The sequence below is a fragment of the Sus scrofa genome, chromosome 2 (genome assembly GCF_000003025.6).
Source record: "Sus scrofa isolate TJ Tabasco breed Duroc chromosome 2, Sscrofa11.1, whole genome shotgun sequence".
NCBI classification, from domain to species: Eukaryota; Metazoa; Chordata; class Mammalia; order Artiodactyla; family Suidae; genus Sus; species Sus scrofa.
In genome coordinates, this window is record NC_010444.4 from 44,468,265 (window position 1) to 44,492,767 (window position 24,503).

Here is a 24,503-nt window from a genome sequence, read left to right on the forward strand (position 1 = left end):
AGAGCTAAAATTCAACTTCGAATTTCTCTGATTCTTAAATGTTTCTGACTGTAAAGTGTATGCCCTTTCCACAAGACAATTCTGTTGCTATCTTTGTGTGTGTTTCTCCATCTGTAAAACTGGAGATTTAGAATAAAGGACTTCAGGGGTAACATCTAGCCTTTAGAGTCTATAATATTTTTTTGTTCAAGCTAGTAGTAATAATAATTTGTTGGCAATGTTAAAAAAAAAAGGCAATATGTAAATAATACTGCTCACAGAAACTCATCTCCCTACCAATGCTCAATCATTCTTTGTATTTGAATATTCACTGCCTACCTATAGTGTGGGAGAGACAGGGAAAGAAGAGTAACAATGCCACCCAGGGCAATATTCAAATAGAAAAATCTGTCTACTTCCTGGTTAATATTCAAAACGAAGACAGGGTTTTTTTCCTTTGGAGAAGAGACCTGAGGCTCTGCTCCACAGTACTCTGCCTTAATCTAGGGTCTTTTAATAAATGAGACATTAAATGCTAAACATTAGTTATTTAGCATTGAAAGGTATAGGTCAAAGTATAGGTTTTCAGCTCAGGTCCAGAATCATCTCATTAATTCCTGACCTAGAACTAGATAAATATACACTCCAATGAGAACAGATAAAACAAGACTGCAGAAAACAGAAGGCAAGATACCTCGGAGTCTTAGTGATTATTAAATAGTTGGCAGGAAGGTGATTAAAGTCAGACTTGGGAATCAGTCCTAAAAATCCAAATGCACAACATGACAAGAGACCTCAAATGTTATGGTCACAGAGTTAAACCATTTAGTAAGACTTGATTTCTAGACAATCAATACAAATTACCTTGAAAAGGTTTGTATCACCTCTTTTTTTTTTTTTTTTTTTTTTAGCAGCTGCAAGAACCTTTTGGCTATACAATATCCAGACTTATATAGCCATTATCTTAAGAATTGAGTGGGGTGACACCATCGGCCCTCTTGAACCTCTGCAGTTCAAATAGTGTCCAGGCACTGGTATAAATCTCTAATAAACTATGAAACACATAATTGACAAGCTGGTTCCCAAGTACACTATTTAGGAGACATACTATTGCTGGGCAACAAATTAGATTTAATTAAAAGCACGTACGGTGATAAATGATGAATCGGCAAAGAGGTTAAAGGTAAGGCTCTTTAGGATAGGAGTACCTATAGAGGATAGCCCTGTGAGTTTTGGGATGCAGTTTGCCTGTATTTTCCCGGGGAAAGTCTGTTCAAAGGGAATAGCTGTGGGCTCTGAATACGTGCTGATGGTCCACAGGGAGGGTCTGGGTCCCAGCAGATGGTCCGTGGATAGTGGTTCAACCACTCTTTCAACCCTACGTACTAACACTGTACTTGGGTAATTCAATTCCCAGCCAACCTAAAGAAGGATTATTCAACCCTCCATGGAATTTCTTGACCAGGAAAACTTCATCCTACATCTGAAACTTAATCAGAAGGCAGTGTCAGTCGTTACATGGACACCATACCCCTGCAAGATACTTGTTATGCAGCCATTATCTTCAAAGACCCATCTTAATGTAATCCCAAACTCTTCACAGTAACCAAGCAACCTCAGAAGGATAGTAATGGCTAAAATAAGGTAGAAAATGGAAATTGCCATAAAAGAAGCAAAGAACGAGATTCAGAGGCCATACAGATGATTTTTCCTTGGGGGGCTGTCTAGGTGTCATCCTGAAGTGCTGACATCTGAGCTGACATCTGTCTTTAACAATACAGAGGTAGGGTGAGAAGGTCCAGCCCAGGTAGAGGGAACCGCTGAAAGGGCGCATGGATGTGTAAAATAGAAGGAGTATGAAATAGGTGAGCTGGACTGGAGTTTCAGGTAAATAAAATTGATACTGGAGAGGTGTTTTGGAGTTGTAAAGTCATGGCCCTCCTAATGAATTAAAATCACAAGTCCTCTAAGAGATGAACAGTGGTAAACTCTTAAAGCATAGGTAATACAGTGGCTGTTCAAGCAGGACTAACCCTTCTACCTGTGGGTTTCCTTAACAGTGAGGTAGGCTAAAAAATAATTAAGCTTACTTTTCAAATGGAGTGAAACTAAAAACAAAATTATGAGAAAACTTCAAGGAAGAGTCTAACACAAATTACATGCCTGTTGGTTTCACCTAGAGAGCTTTCCAAATCATTTTTCTATTATTCTCTGCAAGACTGCTCATCTCTGTTTAATTTTCCCAAGTAAGGGTGCAGTTTTGTCATGAGGGAGTAAAAGAATTTTGAATCTCAGGCTAGGAATCTGGCAGTAATTCTACAGGCTTTGATAAATGTCCAAAAACTTAATGATTAGAAAAACTATGTAACCAAAGTTTCGGTTAAGGAAGATTTCTGGTAGAAGGGGAGAAGATGGATCAGAGAATAAAGGATATTAGAAATGGCAAGGATAACTCAATAGCCCGGTAAGGAACAATGAAAGCATGAAATGGTGTAGGCAAAGTGATAAAAGAAAAAAAAGGGGAGTTCCCATCATGGCGCAGTGGTTAACGAATCCGACTAGGAACCATGAGGTTGTGGGTTCGGTCCCTGCCCTTGCTCAGTGGGTTAACGATCCGGCGTTGCTGTGAGCTGTGGTGTAGGTTGCAGAGGCAGCTCGGATCCAGCGTTGCTTTGGCTCTGGCGTAGGCTGGTGGCTACAGCTCTGATTCGACCCCTAGCCTGGGAACCTCCATATGCCGAGAGAGCGGCCCAAGAAAATGGCAGAAAGGCAAAAAAAAAAAAAAAAAAAAAGGAAGAGAGGAAAAGAGGTTCAGAGACAGACTGGACAACTGATTACCTGTAGACTAAGGTAACAGGATCCAATGATAACACCAAGTTTTCTAGGTACATCAATTTTATTAGCAACCACAAAACTAGAGAATAGATAGCAGCATTGTGCCAGAAATGAGGACAAAACAATAGTAACAGAAAAGCAGCTGCATGGATGAAAAATTTTGTTTCCGACATAGTCTCAGGGAGATATTGAAATCAGAGTTAGGGTCATTTAAAATTACAGTCAGAGCAGCTATGATCAGAATGCAGAGCTGCATTCAGATCAAAACGTGGTCTCCATTCTGGAATACCCTAACACAAGCCTATTAGTTCTGTGCTACTAAAGCATAAAGCCTCCCAAAGAAAATGTCACCAAACGTTAAAGATCTATAGCTTTGCTGTCTAATATGGATACCATTTACATCTACATGATTGTTGTGCACGGCTCTTTATATTTTCATTACTTAATATAAAATAAAATTTAAATTAAATTCCTCAGTCATACTAGACACACTTCAAGTGATCAATAGCCACAGGTAGCTAGAGACTACTGAACTGAATGGACAGATAAAAAAATATTCCTATCACAGACATTTCTGTTAGACTTGAATTTAAAAAGGAAGAGTGGTTATAAATGCGTCATATGGCCCCATTACCCTATGTTCAAAGTATACTTAAAAATTTATTACTGAAAAGCTCCAGCTTCTGCACCCTTGAAAAAATTACCTTTAGCCTCATCTCTTTAAAGTAGATGTTTCATAATACCATCATAATTTAGTCTCCAAATTTCTAAATCTTTTATGAGGTGTATGATTTTGTTTTAATGAGGGTTGAGTCAGTATATTGAATCTGCCTATATTTACCTTTAACTCTGAGATATGTTCATATCAAGATTAGATTTCCATGCTTCTATTTTCATATCAATAGTGTGAGGCAGTAAGATAAAAATAATCCTACCTCAGTGTATCAAACACTTAATTTTAAATGCGTGGCTGTTACATCAATGTGACGGAAAGACAAAAAAAATAGAATCATTTTTTGTCATTCTTAAACGCAAAAATATTCTCAAGAGGTTGTTTCCCATGGTTAAGAAAGATCTGTCGTATTTTCAGTACCTAACGTCACTGACTTCGTCATATCCTGCTTCCGTTTAAAAAAACAAAACAAAACAGCAACAAAAACCATATCATCTTTGGGCTCTGGGCAAGCTCTGGACCAAAGCTCATTTTCTTGTAATGTTCTCTTCATACTAGAAATCCTGTTTTATATGTCATTTCGCTCAGCTTTTCTTTTATAAAAAAGGAGTTCATCTACTTGAATGTACTGTAGAAGACTCAAATTAATAAATCACAAAAGAATCTGGAAAATTACAAGTGTCTGATCATAGTTCATATATAAATGGTAACAAAGTTTAAGAGAGAAGTTAGCTATGATCCAACTCTGCCATCTACTGCTTCCAATGTGTAATTACACAGTTCAAGCTAAGAAAAGTTATAATACATGCTTCATTGTAATTGAGCGGCTTAACAGGAAATTTACACTGATTCCAATTTAAAAATTTTGTTTTCTTTTTTATGGCTGCACTTATGGCATATGGAAGTTCCCAGGCTAGGGGCTGAATCAGAGCTGCAGCTCGAGCCTACGCCACAGCCTTGGCAATACCCCATCCAAGCTACATCTGCAAACTATGCTGCCGCTTGCTGCAACACGGGATCCTTAACACACTGAGTGAGGCCACGGATCAAACCCTCATCCTCATAGAGACAAACAGGGTCATTAACCTGCTGAGCCACAACAGGAACTCCTTGATTCCAATTTTATTAACATGGTTAGATAACTGACGAATAGAAGCCTCTAACACACAAGAGATCGATATCTTTCCTGGCCTTTAAAAAAGGCAAAGTATTGAATCCTCTGTTATCAGAGTATGGGTATGTTTACATTCAGAAGATTCCTTCCAACTTCTGCAATTTTCCAGCCTCATTTGGTTGCCTTTACTTTGTAGGATTAGCACTGTTTAGTTCCAAGGAAATCCTCTATAGAATATATTAGTGGTCTTTGTTCTCCAGCAGGACAGGGCTTGAAAGAGTCCTATGACCTTATGCACAGGATCTTACCTCTCATGTCTGAGATAACATCTGGGGTGAGCCCAGGGGATGCTCTTCCTTTTTCACAAGTCAGAAACTTTGAACACCATGCAGTGGACTAGTGACTGCCCCTTATGAGGCCTCCTCTACCGTGGCTTTCCCAAGTACTGTGTCCTAAATTGATCCTCATTTCTTTAACTGTCTCCCTGGCTCATATTCTTAAGGCCCCAGCAAGCTTTGTAACTTACCAATTTGGGGGGGAGAAAGCACATTTATCTTCTTTTTAAGAATCAGTTTCTCTATCAGGCCATCTTACAAACTGTGCTGTGCTATACCTAAATTACTTCACTGGTCCCTTTATGCCTTTACAACTATTTCTGTGGTTTTTTTTTTTTTTTTTTTTTTTTGCTTTTGGTCTTTTTAGGGCTGCACCCACGGCATATGGAGGTTCCCAGGCTAGGAGTCTAATTGGAGCTGTAGCCGCCGGCCTATGACACAGACACAGCAACACGAGATCCGAGCCACATCTGCGACCTACACCACACCTCACAGCAATGCCAGATCGTTAACCCACTGAGCGAGGCCAGGGATCGAACCCACAACCTCACAGTTCCTAGTTGGACTCGTTTCTGCTGCACCACGATGGGAACCTCCCCCTTTACAACTATTTCAAACTTCATTCACAGAAACAATGCAAATGTATGAGATTCAGGATCCTTGAAAAGGCTCTGGGGATTTTACCTTGAAATACCAAATTCTTGGTGAGGCCTTTTGCCATTACTGCGTTCCCACCTTGGAGAAGTCTGGTCGATGGGCGGCAGACCTGAAGTTCCTGAGCTCCTTCTCAGCTGTGGAGTTGGCAGACTAGTCCTACTGTTTAGCCCCTGTGGAATAATTTAACAATGGTTAAAATTGTCACCCTATAATATGCCATAAATGTGATACTCAAGATGGTACATGAAAATAGCAATACAAAGTACAACCGACCCTTGAATAACTCAGGGCTTAGGGACACAGCTGAATATTCGGGTGTAATTTATAGCTGGCCCTCCTTACGTGTCCTTCCTCCACCTCCAGGATTTCGCATCTGTGGAATTTACTACTGAAAAAGATTTGCATATAAGTGGGCCCCGCACAGTTCAAACCTATGTTGTTCAAGGGTCAACTGCACGTTTTTAGCATGCACAGGAGAAACAGAACATTTTATTCTGAAAATCTGTCAGTTTTGCTCCATATATCACATTATATCTATTGTTCTACTTATCCTTCTCCTACTAAAAAATGATTTCTGACCTCCCTAAGGTTTAACTAAATTTTTTTCTTTTTTTGTATATTTTATTCTTAGTTTTATGAGAAATAAACAACTGACAATTTTAAAAGTAGATATGAAAGATGTACCTTGAAAAACGACTTCAGAGGGCAAGCTTAGGATCAGGTATGATCAACCCTATATCCAAACTTTTTTATATTTTCAGTATAACACTAATGTTTATAGAAGTTAAACTGCAGAATTCTAAGCTACCTTTTAAATTAATGGCTAAATTAAATTCAGAACACCTTTCAAATTAAGAATATTTTACCCTCACAATCAATAACAATTCAATTAAAAAACGCAAAGGGTAAACAATGTAAAGGATGATAAAATGCCATTTATTAAAATTACTAATCATTAAAAAATAGGAAGTTGGGGTTTCAAAAGTCTAATAATCTAAAATATCAAGGAAAGATATAATAAAGAACCTACCTCTGAGTTACAAAAAAAGAGAATAATTTACCTTAGTGTTTGAAAATATTCTTAGTTCAAATGTTAACCAGAATATTCTACTTCTGACCACTGTGAATAGGTATTTTATTGAAATTTACATAAAAGTTTCTGCTTCTTATGAATTTCCCCTATCAGCAGACATGAAACCATCTCAGAGAGATAGTTAGACTTACACTGAAAAAGTTGTTTATGGTATTTTGTCCTTTCTGACTATAATTTAGGTTCCTATACTCTTAGTTTTGTTTTAGTTTTTTTGTTTTCTCACTTTTTAGGGCTGCCTCTAAAGCATATGTAAGTTCCCAGGCTAGGTGCAGAATTGGAGCTTCAGGTGCTGGCCTATACCACAGCTACAGCAACGCCAGATCTGATCCACCTCTGGGACCTATACCACAGCTCTCAGCAACACCAGATCCCTAACCCGCTGAGCAGGCCAGAGATCGAACCCCCATCCTCATGGGTACTAGTCAGGTTCATTACCACTGAGCTCTTGCTTAATTCTTAACATATATATGACATCTTTTAAAATTATCTGTTCTAGCTCCTTTTTCTTTACTATTTTTTCATAAATGCTATTGTTCTTTTCTGAAGTAACATCAGGCTTTTTATACTCTCTTCTAAAAGCAGAAATAAGTTAGATATAAAAATTCAAATAGAAGTTTAAAGAATTACTTCTTGGTTCTTATATGACTCACAGTAACTCCAATACTCAGAATAAGCCTGATAAACTAGAAAGTTCAAGAAATGAAAAAAAGTAAACAAAAACAAAACAAACAAAAAAAGAAATGAGGCAAATCATTGGGTTAAGAAACTGACTAGGAATCCCTATCAAATTACCCATGATATTTTTCACAGAACTAGAACAAACAATCCAAACATTTATATGGAACAACAAAAGACCCAGAATCACCAAAGCAATCCTGAGAAACAAAAACCAAGCAGGAGGCATCACTCTCCCAGACTTCAAGAAATACTACAAAGCCACAGTCATCAAAACACTGTGGTACTGGTATCAAAACAGACAGACAGACCAATGGAACAGAATAGAGAACCCGGAAATAAACCCTGATACCTATGGTCAATTAATCTTTGACAAGGGAGGCAAGAACATAAAATGGGAAAAGGAAAGTCTATTCAGCAAGCATTGCTGGGAAACCTGGACAGCTGCATGCAAAGCAATGAAACGAGAACACACCCTCACACCATGCACAAAAATAAACTCCAAATGGCTGAAAGACTTAAATATACGACAGGACACCATCAAACTCCTAGAAGAAAACATAGGCAAAACACTCTCTGACATCAACCTCATGAATATTTTCTCAGGTCAGTCTCCCAAAGCAATAGAAATTAGAGCAAAAATAAACCCATGGGACCTCATCAAACTGACAAGCTTTTGCACAGCAAAGGAAACCCAAAAGAAAACAAAAAGACAACTTACAGAATGGGAGAAAACAGTTTCAAATGATGCAACGAACAAGGGCTTAATCTCTAGAATATATAAACAATTTATATAACCCAACAGCAAAAAAACCAATCAGTGGAAAAATGGGCAAAAGACCTGAATAGACATTTCTCCAAGGAAGATATACAGATGGCCAACAAACACATGAAAAAATGCTCAACATCGCTGATTATAAGAGAAATGCAAATGAAAACTACCATGAGATACCACCTCACACCAGTCAGAATGGCCATCATTAATAAATCCACAAATAACAAGTGCTGGAGGGGCTGTGGAGAAAAGGGAACCCTCCTGCACTGTTGGTGGGAACGTAAACTGGTACAGCCACTATGGAGAACAGTTTGGAGATACCTTAGTAATCTATACATAGAACTTCCATATGACCCCGCAATCCCACTCTTGGGCATCTATCCGGACAAAGCTCTACTTAAAAGAGACACATGCACCGCATGTTCATTGCAGCACTATTCACAATAGCCAGGACGTGGAAACAACCCAAATGTCCATCGACAGATGATTGGATTCAGAAGAAGTGGTATATATACACAATGGAATACTACTCAGCCATAAAAAAAAGACATAATGCCATTTGCAGCAACATGGATGGAACTAGAGAATCTCATACTGAGTGAAATGAGCCAGAAAGACAAAGACAAATACCATCACTTATAACTGGAATCTAATATCCAGCACAAATGAACATCTCCTTAGAAAAGAAAATCATGGACTTGGAGAAGAGACTTGTGGCTGCCTGATGGGAGGGGAGGGAGTGGGAGGGATCGGGAGCTTGGGCTTATCAGACACAACTTAGAATAGATGTACAAGGAGATCCTGCTGAATAGCATTGAGAACTATGTCTAGATACTCATGTTGCAACAGAAGAAAGGGTGGGGGAAAAATATAATTGTAATGTATACATGTAAGGATAACCTGACCCCTTGCTGTACAGTGGGAAAATTAAAAAAAAAAAAAAAGAAACTGATTAGGAGTTCCTGTCATGGCTCGGCGGTTAAACCCAACTAGTATCCATGAGGACGTGGGTTTGCTCCATGGCCTTGCTCAGTGGATTAAGGATCCAGCATTGCCATGAGCTGTGGTGTAGGTCACAGACTTGGCTCGGATCTGGCGTGGCTGTGGCCAGTGGCTACAGCTCTGATTCGACCCCTAGCCTGGCAATTTCCATATGCCACCAGTGTGGCCCTAAAACGATTAAAAAAAAAAGTACCTGACTAGTATCCTTGAGAAAGCGGGTTCAATCTCTGGCCTTGCTTAATGGGTTAAGGATATAGTGTTCAGCATTGCCGAAAGCTGCAGTGTATGTTGCAGATGTGGCTTGGATCTGGCATTGCTGTGGCTGTAGCGTAGGCCAGTGACTGAGGCTCTGATTTGACCCCTTGCCTGGGAACTTTCATGTGTATAGGTGCAGCCCTAAAAAGAAAAAGAAATGAGGCAATTAGGCATCCTGTTTAATTAATATTGCAGTTTAAAATGTTTCTAAAATGTATCAGTATACTTTTCTACGTAGTAAACATAATACTAACATCAATGTGATTTTTACGATTAAGATTTTTAAGAATTAGGGAGTTCCCTTTGTGCACAGCAGAAACAAAACCGGCTAGGAACCATGAGGTTTTGGGTTTGATCCCTGGCCTGAATCAGTGGGTTGGGGATTCAGTGTTGCCATGAGCTGTAGTGTATGTCACAGACACAGCTTGGATTCTGTGTTGTTGTGGCTGTGGCGCAGGCCAGCAGCTATAGCTGCTGTAGCTCTGATTGGACCCCTAGCCTGGGAACCTCCATATGCCACAAGTTTGGCCCAAAAAACAAACAAACAAAAAAGATTTTTAAGAATTACTATTTTTAAAAATTACTGTTCTGGAGTTCCCTTCGTGGCTCAGCAGTTAACGAATCTGACAGGCATCCATGAGGATGCTGGTTCGCTCCCTGGCCTTGCTCAGTGGGTTAAGGGTCCGGCGTTGTGAGCTGCGGTGTAGGTTGCAGATGCGGCTCAGATCCTGCATTCCTGTGGCCTTGGCTGCAGCAACAGCTCCAGTTCAACCCCTAGCCTAGGAAAACCTTCATATGCTGCGGGTGCTGCCTTGAAGAGCAAAAAAAAAAAAAAAAAAGACAAAAGAAAAGCACTGTTCTAAACATCAAATGTCGATGGAAAATACAAAGGAAAATCAACATATCAAATGAAAACTAACTCAAGAGAAAGTTATTTAACTGATGAATTTATTGCTATCCCTTTTTGATGCTTGTGATTAACCTATTTTTTGTAGGTACGGAGCTAAAAAAAATGCCATTTAACCAAGTCCCATTGGGCATTGAGTAATGCAGGTGCTACTATAGATACTTTATAAAATAAAAGCATCACATAACTATGTATGATCCAGATTTAGGATTAGTAATTATCAAAATCTTGCCCCAATCAGACTTGCTTAATCTTTCAACATTTCTGTACAATAATGCTAAGAACTAAGAAAATGAAATTAACTGATGATCAAAGTCCTTCCAAAAACTGTATTTAACTTTTTCTTTTCTTTCCTTCTTTTTTTTTTTTTTTTTTGGTCACACCTGCAGCATGTTCTCAGGGACTGACTTAAACCACTGCAGTGACAACACTGGATCCTTAACCCTATATTTAACTTTTTCTGAGCTCTATCACTATTACAATGAACTAAATTAACTGATTTAAATTTTATCTTCTCTTAGTTTCTTTAACCAGTAGAATAAAGTAGTTATAGTAGAATAATCTCTAAGTTATTCTTTTTATTTTTTTATTTTATTATTATTATTATTATTTTGTCTTTATGTCCTTTTAGGGCTGCACCCGAGGCATATGGAGTTTCCCAGGCTATGGACTGAATTGGAGCTGCAGCTATTGGCTTATGCCACAGCCACAGCCATGCCAGATCTGAGCCGTGTCTGCGACCTACACCACAGCTCACAGCAACACCGGATCCTTAACCCACTACTGGAGGCCAGGGATTGAACCCTCAACCTCATGGTTCTAGCTGGATTTGTTTCTACTGCGCCACGATGGGAACTCCTGAGATATTTCTATTTTTAAAGTCTTATAATTTTAGTTGCTGGTAAAGATATGGATAGCCAAATAAAGAAATCACAAGCTCTCTGTGTATCTATTTTCTAAAGGAAAGAATTTTCTAGTATTTATTATTTTCTAAAGATAGTATTTTCTAGTATTTATCATTTTCTAAAGGAAATCCTATTTTGAATTATTGATATTTAAAGAAAAATTTATCCCTTATCTACTGATGGAAAAATCAATGCTTACTGGGCTATAGCAATCTACAGGGGGTAAGTGATAGTGGTCAGAAGAGACAGTTCCAAAAACTGAGAAAATCAGTTTAAAATAATGCTATGTAATTTCATAAAATGAATATTATGATGACCATTTTTCCTTGGTTCAAAAAGAACAATTCTGGTTTCTAAAGAATAAGTTCAATGACACAGTTTGACCTCTAGTTTGTTGTACCACCTAGAATTAAATTTGCCTGTTCTCTATTTCTTAAAAAACAATAACAATGGCAATAATAAGAACCTTGTTACTGATGAAGTTACAACTGCTAATAACAAGAATATTATTTAGAATAAAAACTAAGTACTTGCTTAGAATTATTTGAGATTGCAATGACCGCCAATGTTCAAGCAACTAAACAACTAAAAGAGGCTGGACTTTTAAAACAAAATTCTATCTTATTTAAGATTTAAAGGAGTAATTTTAATTTGAAAACGTTATTAAACATGATGAATAGGGCTGGCTGATTACTAAATTTGACCTTGTGAAGTTTTCGATCTCCTTTCTCAGCTGGGTCCTCTATTTCAGAACAGGGATAAAATCCAGGAAATGGCGTGAGAGGGTTAATCTTTGGCCTACAGGAGCCTGAGAAAGCACCCATCAAGCTACTGATACTCCGTAGGGAAGAAACGACTTGTGGGGGAAGGGTTGGGTCACTGAGAAGATCTGACACCATATTGCGAGCCTCATTTAGCATTGAAAGATCAACTCCACTTCCACCTCCAGAATTCTAGAAAAGAAAAAAAAAATACACAAAATTATATATTGGTTACACAGAAAATTTAACATTTAAGAACTTACTCTACCTTTAAAAATAAAGTTTTACTGGCGTATAGCTGACTTACAATGTTGTGTTAGTTTCACAAGTATAGCAAAGTGAGTCAGTTGTATATATACATTATATCCATTCTTCATATTTTTTCCCATATAATTACAGATTTTGAGTAGATTTCCCTGTGCTGTACAGTAGGTCCTTGTTAGTTTTCTATTTTAGATATAATAGTGTGTATATGTTAATCCCCAACTCTTAATTTATCCCACTCTGGCACTTTTCCCCTTTGGTAACCATAAAGTTTGCTTTTGAAGTCTGTGAGTCTATTTCTGTTTTATAAATAAGTTATTTTGTATTATTTTAAAATTAGATCCCATATATAAGTGATATATGATATTTGTTTTTCCTCTGTCTTACTTCACTTAGTATGATAATCTCTAGATCCATCCATGTTGCTGCAAATGGCATTTCATTCTTTTTTGTGGCTGAGTAATATTCCATTGTATATATGTACCACATCTTCTTTATCCAGTCTTCTGTTAATGGACATTTGGGTTGTTTCCATGTCTTGGCTATTGTTAAATAGTGCTGCAGTGAACACTGGGGTGCACATATCCTTTTGATTTATGGTTTTCTCTGGATATATGCCCAGGAGTGGGATTGCTGGAACATATGGTAGTTCTTTATTTAGAATTTACTCTACTTTAATTAAAAGTCCATCTAACAACAACTAATTGAATCCTATTCAATATTAAATTTCATTTATTTGAACATGGCATAAATGATATAACAAGTGATATGATTTTAACCTTAAAATTTTTGATGCTGAAGTATGTACCAGATATTGTGATATTTTCCCTATATTTCTCATTAGTGTGTCTCATTTAACAGTATTCATTAATGACTTCATACTAGTATGGAATCAAATTTGTATTTCAGGATGTATAATTTGGGCATTTCATTTATTTATGATTTTCTTTCCTTTATGTCAAAATTTCTTTTAAATGTGTACAGCATTTCTTTCGTTTACTCTTCACTTAAGAGGCAGTCCAGCATAGTGACAAGGCTTTGTTGTGAAAACATCTGAGTTTGAAATCTAAACTTTAACCCTGTAACATAAAGCAAGTTATTCAACATCTGAACTTTTCAGTTTCTTCACTATAAAGTGGGGATAGTCTTTAAAAGATGATGAGAGAATTAAATCTGATAATCTATGTAAAGCACATAAAACAATATATAGTGCATATATTTAAAGTACAATATACAATACCATTGATAGTAATAATACTATCAAGACTATGGAAAATGATGAGATAAAAAGAGAAAAAAAATGATGTTCAAAGGAGATAGTGATAACATGGAACTGAATGGTTAACATGGAAGGAATAGCATAAGACTGGGCCCTTAAAAACTGATGGAAATACATTTTTAAAATTTAAATATTTCATATATGTGTGTGTGTATATATATATATATATGATATGATTTTTACTTTTTTAAAAAATACATGTAATGATGTTTAACTCAATGACCCACAAAAATAAGTACACTGATAATCAGAACAGGGAATTAGGAGTTACCGTTGCGGCTCAGAGAAAGTGAATCTGACTAGTATCCATGAGGATGCAGGTTTGATCCCTGGCCTCGATTAGTGGGTCATGGATCCAGCATTGCTGTGAGCTATGCTGCAGGTCACAGACGTGGCTCAGATCCAGCATTGCTGTGGCTCTGGTGTAGGCCAGCAGCTGTAGCTCCAATCAGACCCCTAGCCTAGGAACTTCCATGTGCCCTAAAAAAGGCAAACAACAACAACAACAAAAAAACCAAAACCCTAAAAAACACTGAATTAAATGTTACTTGTTTGTTTTATTGTATCTTGAATTTATATTTGTGTATCTGTAATTCATAATTATTCAAGGTATTTACTGAGTTCACTGCTTATTAAGTATCCCTTAACACATTTTGAAGTTGAGAAATGTTATGAAAGTTAGACCAACAATTAGCTAATAATATCTTTGCTCTTTGTGGATTTTTTTACTTGTGAAGTATTATTTTGTATTAGTTTTAATTTTAAACATTCCCCATTATTGGGCCATAGCCTATTTCTAGTCATTATAAACAAATACGTCTCTCTGTATGTCACTGTAGATAGCGAAGTATACTTCCGACAGATAACTTTCCATAACTTGAACTACTGAACCAAAGTAAACGAACACGTAAAACCATCAAAAACTACTCTTTCATGTGTTGGTCAAACTTATACTTCCATGCATTGTATATAACAGTATCTGTTTTCCCCTACCTAAATAATAAATCTGCTGTCATCAGAGCTGGTGTTCCTTTACAGGCACTGTGTCATTTCTCTCTGGCTGCTTTCAAGATATTCTCCTTGTTTTTAGTTTTCAAAAGTTTTATCGACATAGAGTAGATTTCTGAGGGGATTGATTCTATTTGGGATTAACTCATCTTCTTGAATTTGCAGAATTATTCTTTTGCAAAATTTGGGAAATTTTCAGCATTATTTCTTCAAATGTTTTTTAAAATCCAGTCTCTCTCCTTCTCAGACACTGATGATATGAATGTTGGATCTTTTGTTACTGTCTCTCAGGTCCCCAAGCCTCTGTTCATTTTGTTTCCATGCATTTTCTCTAGGTTGTTCAAATTAGGTAAATTCTATTGATCTACCCTCAAGATCACAGATTCTATCTTGTCATCTTCACTCTATTGAGCCCATTTAACAACTTTTTTATTTCCATTATTGTGTTATACACTTTTTTATAATTTTCTTTTTTTTGGGGGGTACATCTATTTCTTTGCTGAGATTTTCTATTTTGTTCATTTGTTTCAAAAGAATTTGTAATTGCTTGTTAGGACATTTTTATGATTTCTACTTTAAAATTCCTTTTCAGACAATTCCAAATCTGATTCATCTTGGTATTAAACACTGGTTGTCTTTTCTCATTCAAGCTGTGATTTGCATGGTTCTTGGTATGACAGGTGATTTTCAAAATTTTATCATTAAGGAGTTCCCGTCGTGGCGCAGTGGTTAACGAATCCGACTAGGAACCATGAGGTTGTGGGTTCGGTCCCTGCCCTTGCTCAGTGGGTTAACGATCCGGCGTTGCCGTGAGCTGTGGTGTAGGTTGCAGACGCGGCTCGCATCCCCGTTGCTGTGGCTCTGGCGTAGGCCGGTGGCTACAGCTCCGATTCAACCCCTAGCCTGGGAACCTCCATATGCCGCAGGATGCGGCCCAAGAAATAGCAACAACAACAACAAGAGACAAGAGACAAAAAAAGACAAAAAAAAAAAAAAAAATTTTTTATCATTAACATTTTGGCTATTCTGCTATAGGAGATGGTCTTCCTGATTATATTTAGAACACAAGTCCTGGTTTACTTTTTCAGGCTGTAGTTCTAGTGACAATTTAATTTTTAGGGCATTCACAATGGTATTTTCAGTCTGTCTGATTTTCTTCTGGTGCCACTAGGGTTTCCACTGCTCCCTGCTGGTGCCTGGAGGTGGGAGTTGGTGGGCAGCTTCCTCAGGTTCCACTACCTGGTACCTCTAGGTGGGGGGATGGGAGTCTCCCGGACACAAGAACAAAGAGCATTTTCTGGGCAAGGCTCCTGGTTTGCCAAGACCTGGCCACGCACTGTCTCTCACTGGGAGGGGGAGTCTCACACCCTGTATGGAATATGAGTATATCCCCAGCCACTCAATGTCATTGGAATTCCTGATCGACTCCCCCTTGGCGTAGTTGGCAAGACTCTTTTAATTCTGAGGATGGAAAGAGCCTACCTGCATCCCATTCTGGCTAAGCTGGGAGTCTGCATCACCTTTTGCTGGTGGGTGATGGTTCTAAGGCACTCTCTTACTATGTTGTCCCTAACTTCTCTTCTTTGTTTCTTTAGACTTCTCCTTTGTTTGCCTCTTGCGTTATTTCCAAAGTTTACAGTGGTACTTAGCAGATGATATGAAGAGCACTTAAAGCAATGTATAGTACATACAGGTACAGTGCAATAAATATTATTGTTACAGAAAATGATTTAAAATACAGATAAACTGGCACCAGAGTTCAAAGGGGATATAGGTAATAACAGAAATGTTAAGAAAAGGGTACCACTTGAGCTGAACTAATAATGTCACAGGATTTTATTTATAATGATTAGGAGAAAATAATTTTTTACAATAAACATAATTTATTTGGAGGAGCTCATTCCTCAAGGAGAGGGCATAAATAAAGGTGCAAAAGTGGTAAAATAACAATGTAGAGGGAATATGAAATTTTTAAAGTATAGCACCATATATATGTATGTGCATGTACATATATCCCACCCCCACCCCCCCACCCCGCGCCTTTGGGCCACCTTGAGGCATATGGAGTTCCTGGGCCAGGAATCAGATCTGAGCAACAGCTGTGACCTACACTACAGCTGTGGCAATGCCAGGCCAGGGATTGAATCTGCAACCTGGTGTTGCAGAGACACCACTGATTCCATTGTGCCACAGTGGGAATTCTTTTTTTTTTTTTTAAAGCAGTGGAAAATAAGGCCGGAGAGGCATGTTAGAACCAGTATTTGAGAACATCAGATTCCAGGGTAAGGAAAATGGACCCTCAGAATCATGGATTTTGAGCCGGTCCAAGAGAAATAAAGCAAGAAAAGGGAAAAAGAAGTGATGGAAGACAATGAAATTTTAGGGAGGAAAATAAGGCAGGACTTATGTTAAGACTTGACCAAAGGTGTGGGAAAGGAGCATTCCAGGCAGAAAGATTAGAGTGAGCAAAGATGCAGAAGCAGAAGCCTGCCTGGCTTGTTTGGGGAAGAGCAAGGAGGCCAGTGTAGCTGAAGCAGAGTAAATGGAAGAGAAAATCGTAGAAGATGAGGTCAGAGAAGTAAAAGGGAGAAAAGGAAGGAACCATGATTAAGTTCATGATTAGGATTTATCTTTTATTTTTCGTCAGATAGGAGAGCAGTGATCAAGAGAGTGACATCATCTGACTTTGTTCAAATTGTTTGCTATAATTTAAAAAGTTTTACTTAAATTCTTACTTCCCATTGGCTTATAATTGACAAATTCTTGTTTTTACATAGTTAAGAATAAATTCTATGTATTAAGAGTTACTGAAGGAGAGGAGGAGGAGGGGGAAGAGTGGGTGGCTGTATGTTTGCTATCTGGCCCTATATAGGGAAAAAAATTGCAGACTCCTGTCTTATGGTATAATTTCAGAGATGCTTAGTATTTACTATAATTTATATTTATATTAGCTTACATTTTGGTTGTGCTACTGTGTACCTGGCACATATTATTATTATTTTAATCAGTGCTTTGAGGGAACTATATTATTCCCAATTTAGAGATGGGTAAATATGTTAAAAGTGACTTAAGAATAAGAAGGTCGCCTAATTTTTCAGCTTCGGAGGACTAGTTTGAATCAGACCAACTCTTCTGCATAGAGCAACTGCCTAGAAAGCCAAAATAAAATACAAGCAGCATTTTTTCAAGGCATCAGAACACAGTCAAACAGCCAGGGCTCAAAAAAATAAGAACTCAGAGTTAAGAGAAAGTAACTTAAATGAACCCAACATTCTGTGCAACTTTTTCCCCTTTTGGAATTTGCTGTAATTCATAGCTGGCACAGGGCAGAGAGGATGAGAAGCAGAGCAGTTATGAGGCTAGGAAATATATCGTAGAGCTTTCTAGGCTCAAGGGGCTGGGAGACCAAAACTGGAATTTAGTGTTCTAAAGACAGACAGAGCTTCAAATGCCCAGAGAGAAGCAAAGAACAAGGAGGCAAGCTTGAATTCAGAGCTGCTTTTGCCCTGGAGATATTTGCCAATTTATAAACAGTGGCCAAGAGATGGAAAAACCAAGCAGAAATCCTCAAAAAGATTTCTATTTTGAAAGTAAAATAGATCTTGCAGCAGTCTTAGTGCTGGAGGGAACAACACGAAAGGAGTTCTCAGAAAAATAACACCAGCAAAACTAATATGGAGTAGAAAATCTAAATAGCCCTAAAACTATTAAGGAAACTTAATAATTTAAGACTTGTCCATAAAAAGCTTCAAACTGGAGTTCCCATCGTGGTGCAGCAGAAACGAATCCGACTAGGAACCATGAGGTTGAGGGTTCTGATCCCTGGCCTCACTGTGGGTTAAGGATCTGGCATTGCAGTGAGCTGTGGTGTAGGTTGCAGATGCGGCTCGGATCCCATGTTGCTGTGGATCTGGAATAGGCCAGCAGCTGTAGCTCCAAATTAGACCGACCTCTGGCCTGGGAACCTCCATATGAAGTGGGTGCAGCCCTTAAAAAAAAAAAAAAAAAAGCTTAAAACTGAGATAATTTCCCACCTTATTTTATGAGACCAGTGTAGCATTTATATCAAAACAAGTCAAAAACACGAGGAAAAAACAATCATAGGCCAACTCTCTCTAGTAAACTTGTGTTCAAAATTCCAAAATAGGAGTTCCCGTTGTGGCGCAGTGGAAGTGAATCTGACAAGAAACCATGAGGTTGCAGGTTCAATCCCTGGCCTCGCTCAATGGGTTAAGGATCTGGTGTTCCATGAGCTGTGATATAGGTCGCAGATGCGGCTCGGATCCCACTTTGCTGTGGCTCTGGTGTAGGCCAGTGACTACAGCTCTGATTAGACTTGGGAACCTCCATATGCCACGGGTGTGGTCCTAGAAAAGACAAAACAACAACAACAAAATATTAATAAACTCCAGTGATATATATTTTTAAAAAGAAAATATATCTTATCTTGATAAAATTCGTCTTATTCTGGGAATTGAGGGATGGGTCAACATGGCCACAAAAATTAAACAATATAGTTTACCACATTAATAGAATAAATGGGGGGAAATCCAGGGATAGTCTCAATAGATGCAGAAAAAGCATCTGATAAAATTCTATACTTACTCATGACTTAAAAGAGAAAAAAAACTTTTTAGTAAACTGGGATTGGAATGGAACTTCCTTAATCTGATAAAGGGTAACTATAGAAAACATTAGTGGTGAACCTGTTGAACATTTTCTCCCAGAGTTCATAAACAAGACAAAGCTGCCTACTAGTACCACTTCTGTCCAACATTGCATTGGAGGCCCTAAACCATACGGTAATGCAAGAAAAATGGCATAGGATTGGAAATAAATCAATAAACCTGTCTTTATTTATTGATGACATTATTCAATCCCTAAAAGACTCTCAAAGAATCTTCAGACAAGCTATCAGAATTAATGAGTAAATTTAGCAAAGTCACTAGATGCAAGGCTCAACATATAAAAATCAGTTGTATTTCTATGAGGACAAACTTTTTCTAAAAATTGATAGGTATTTTGCAATCAAAAAAATTAAAGATCTAGGAATAAATGAGATGACTCAGAGAAGTGAAGGAATAAATGATTTTCATGGATTGAAAGCCTCAGTATTACAGAAATGCAAATTTTCCTCATACTGATCTGTATAGTCAATATTATCTCAATCAAAATCCTAGCAGTATTTTTTTGTGTATGGAAATTTTCAAGTTTATTAAAAAATAGCCAAGATAACTTTGAAGGAGAACAAAGCTGGAGAACTTATCAGATATCAAGACATTATAAAGCTACAGTAATTAATGAATGTGGAATCAATTTGTGGATAGACAAATTGACAAATAGACCAGAATAAAAAGTCCTAAAACAGATCTACAAATGGTCACTTGATATATGACAAAAGTGATGATGCAGTGCAAAGAAGAAAGAAGTGCATCAATGGGATATCCATATGGAAAAAAAAGTCTTGATCTATAAATCACACAATATAGAAAAATCAATTCCAGATGCAATTACAAATCTAAAGATGGAAAGTAAAACAAAGCTTCTAGGAGGAAACTCAGTATCTTATATTAATCTATTAGGGAAACGAATCTAAAAAAGAATGTGTGTGTGTAACTGAATCACTTTGTTGTACACAACAAACTAACACAACACTGTGAACCAACTATACTTCAATTAAAAAAAGAAACTACTAGAAGGTAACAGAAGAGGTTTTGGTTTTTTTTTACAACCCGCATGATAGAAAAAGAGTTCTTAAATAGGACACATACAAAAAATCACTAGGCAAAAAAGGAAATGATTGATAAGCTGGCACACAATAAAATGATATATAGAATATTTTCAACAGGACCAAGCCATAGACAGGGAGAAGATCTTTTTCACGAGTAGGTATATTAATGTATAAAACACATGAAGAATTCATATTGATCACTTAAGTAAAAGCTAGTTAATCTGTAGAAAAATGGGGAAAAGACTTACCAAAGGATATTTGGGAAGCAAATTAACATATGAAAAGATTCTCAACCTGATGAATCAGTGAAAACAAATATTAAAGCCACAATGAGGAGTTCATGTTGTGGTGCAGTAGTTAAGGAATCCGACTAGAAATGATGAGGTTGCGGGTTCAATCCCTGTCCTCGCTCAGGGGGTTAAGGATCTGGCATTGCTGTGGCCGTGGTGTAGGCCGGCAGCTACAGCTCTGATTCAGCCCCTAGCCTGGGAACCTCCATATGCCATGGGTGTGGCCCTAAAGAGACAAAGTATCAATAATAGTAAGAAGAAGAATCTTACAAAAAGAAGCAAAACAAAATACATGAATGCTTTCATTTATATAAAATTCAGAAAAAGACAAGAAAAGCATGGTGTGATGACAGAAATCAGGACTGAAATAATATTTGGGAGAAGTTGATGACTAGGTGGGGAGATTTGGGGTGTTGAATTCTTCATCTGAAAAATGGTCACATGCATATTTTTTTTTCCCACTGTACAGCAAGGGGGTCAGGTTATCCTTAGATGTATACATTGCAGTTACAGTTTTTTTCCCCCACCCTTTCTTCTGTTGCAACATGAGTATCTAGACATAGTTCTCAATGCTATTCAGCAGGATCTCCTTGTAAATCTATTCTAGTTTGTGTCTGATAAGCCCAAGCTCCCGATCCCTCCCACTCCCTCCCCCTCCCATCAGGCAGCCACAAGTCTCTTCTCCAAGTCCATGATTTTCTTTTCTGAGGAGATGTTCATTTGTGCTGGATATTAGATTCCAGTTATAAGTGATATCATATGGTATTTGTCTTTGTCTTTCTCGCTTATTTCACTCAGTATGAGATTCTCTAGTTCCATCCATGTTGCTGCAAATGGCATTATGTCTTTTTTATGGCTGAGTAGTATTCCATTGTGTATATATACCACTTCTTCCGAATCCAGTCATCTGTCGATGGACATTTGGGTTGTTTCCACGTCCTGGCTATTGTGAATAGTGCTGCAATGAACATGCGGGTGCACGTGTCTCTTTTAAGTAGAGCTTTGTCCGGATAGATGCCCAAGAGTGGGATTGCGGGGTCATATGGAAGTTCTATGTATAGATTTCTAAGGTATCTCCAAACTGTTCTCCATAGTGGCTGTACCAGTTTACATTCCCACCAGCAGTGCAGGAGGGTTCCCTTTTCTCCACAGCCCCTCCAGCACTTGTTCTTTGTGGATTTATTAATGATGGCCATTCTGACTGGTGTGAGGTGGTATCTCATGGTAGTTTTCATTTGCATTTCTCTTATAATCAGCGATGTTGAGCATTTTTTCATGTGTTTGTTGGCCATCTGTATATCTTCCTTGGAGAAATGTCTATTCAGGTCTTTTGCCCATTTTTCCATTGATTGATTGGTTTTTTTGCTGTTGGGTTGTATAAGTTGCTTATATATTCTAGAGATTAAGCCCTTGTCAGTTGCATCATTTGAAACTGTTTTCTCCCATTCTGTAAGTTGTCTTTTTGTTTTCTTTTGGGTTTCCTTTGCTGTGCAAAAGCTTGTCAGTTTGATGAGGTCCCATGGGTTTATTTTTGCTCTAATTTCTATTGCTTTGGGAGACTGACCTGAGAAAATATTCATGAGGTTGATGTCAGAGAGTGTTTTGCCTATGTTTTCTTCTAGGAGTTTGATGGTGTCCTGTCGTATATTTAAGTCTTTCAGCCATTTGGAGTTTATTTTTGTGCATGGTGTGAGGGTGTGTTCTCGTTTCATTGCTTTGCATGCAGCTGTCCAGGTTTCCCAGCAATGCTTGCTGAATAGACTTTCCTTTTCCCATTTTATGTTCTTGCCTCCCTTGTCAAAGATTAATTGACCATAGGTGTCAGGGTTTATTTCCGGGTTCTCTATTCTGTTCCATTGGTCTGTCTGTCTGTTTTGATACCAGTACCACACTGTTTTGATGACTGTGGCTTTGTAGTATTTCTTGAAGTCTGGGAGAGTTATGCCTCCTGCTTGGTTTTTGTTTCTCAGGATTGCTTTGGTGATTCTGGGTCTTTTGTTGTTCCATATAAATGTTTGGATTGTTTGTTCTAGTTCTGTGAAAAATATCATGGGTAATTTGATAGGGATTGCATTGAATCTGTAGATTGCTTTGGGTAGTAAGGGCATTTTTACAATATTGATTTTTCCAATCCAGGAACATGGAATATCTTTCTATTTCTTTACATCTTCTTTGATTTCTTTGATTAAAGTTTTATAGTTCTCGGCATATAGGTCCTTTACCTCTTTGGTCAGGTGTATTCCCGAGGTATTTGATTTTGTGAGGTGCAATTTTAAAAGGTATCGTATTTTTGTATTCCTTTTCTAATGTTTCATTGCTGGTATACAGAAATGCAACTGACTTCTGAATGTTAATCTTATATCCTGCCACTTTGCTGAATTTATTAATCAGTTCAAGGAGTTTTGGGGTTGAGTCCTTAGGGTTTTCTATGTATAGTATCATGTCATCTGCATACAGTGACAGTTTGATCTCTTCTCTTCCTATATGGATGCCTTTTATTTCTTTTGTTTGTCTAATTGCTGTGGCTAGGACTTCCAAAACGATGTTGAAGAGCAGTGGTGAGAGTGGGCATCCCTGTCTTGTTCCAGATTTGAATGAGAAGGCTTTTAGTTTTTCCCCATTGAGTATTATATTTGCTGTGGGTTTATCATAAATGGCTTTGATTATATTCAGGAATGTTCCTTCTATACCCACTTTGGCGAGGGTCTTGATCATGAATGGATGTTGAACTTTGTCAAATGCTTTTTCTGCGTCTATTGAGATGATCATATGATTTTTGACCTTTTTTTTGTTAATGTGGTGTATGATTCTGATTGATTTGCGTATGTTGAACCATCCTTGTGAACCTGGGATGAACCCAACCTGATCATGGTGTATAATTTTTTTGATATGTTGTTGGATTCGGTTGGCTAAGATTTTGTTGAGAATTTTTGCATCTATATTCATCAATGATATTGGCCGATAGTTTTCTTTTTTGGTGGTATCTCTGTCTGGTTTTGGAATGAGGGTGATGGTGGCCTCATAGAATGTCTTTGGGAGTATTCCTTCTTCAACCTTTTGGAAGAGTTTAAGGAGGATGGGCACCAATTCCTCTTTATATGTTTGATAGAATTCACCTGTGAAGCCATCTGGTCCTGGACTTTTATTTGTAGGGAGTGATTTTATGACCTCTTCAATTTCATTTCTAGTGATCGGTCTGTTCAGTTGGTCTGTTTCTGCTTGATTCAGTTTTGGCAGGCTGTAAGATTCTAGAAAATTGTCCATTTCTTCCAGATTGTCAAACTTGTTGCCATACAGTTGTTCATAGTATTCTCTTATGGTTTTTTTGTATTTCTGCTGTATCCGTTGTGATTTCTCCTTTTTCATTTATAATTTTGGTTATTTGGGTTCTTTCTCTCCTCTTTTTAGTGAGTCTGGCCAGGGGTTTGTCAATTTTGTTCACCTTTTCAAAGAACAAGCTCTTGGTTTTATTAATTTTCTCTATTGTTTTTTGAGTCTCTATTTTACTGATTTCTTCTTTGATCTTTATAATTTCCTTCCTTCTGCTGACTTTAGGACTTTTTTGTTCTTCTTTTTCTTTTTTTTTTTTTTTTTGTCTTTTTGTCTTTTTGTCTTTGTTGTTGTTGTTGTTGTTGTTGTTGTTGCTATTTCTTGGGCCGCTCCCACGGCATATGGAGGTTCCCGGGCTAGGGGTTGAATCGGAGCTGTAGCCACCGGCCTACGCCAGAACCACAGCAACGCAGGATCCGAGCCGCGTCTGCAACCTACACCACAGCTCACGGCAACGCCGATTGTTAACCCACTGAGCAAGGGCAGGGACCGAACCCGCAACCTCATGGTTCCTAGTCGGATTCGTTAACCACTGCGCCACGACGGGAACTCCTGTTCTTCTTTTTCTAATTCGTTTAGGTGGAGGGTTAAGTTGTCAATTTGGGATCTTTCTTCTTTTTTGAGAAAGGCCTGGA

At 37.8% G+C, this 24,503-nt stretch overlaps 1 protein-coding gene across 1 annotated transcript in view; it reads right to left on the reverse strand.

The window, feature by feature from the left end:
- Window positions 1-24,503, reverse strand: part of PDE3B (phosphodiesterase 3B) — a 197,142-nt gene that overhangs the window by 51,331 nt on the left and 121,308 nt on the right. Inside the window, 2 exon segments of the mRNA XM_021083299.1 lie at window positions 5,621-5,763; window positions 11,910-12,158. Coding sequence (XP_020938958.1) covers window positions 5,621-5,763; window positions 11,910-12,158 — 392 coding nt within the window.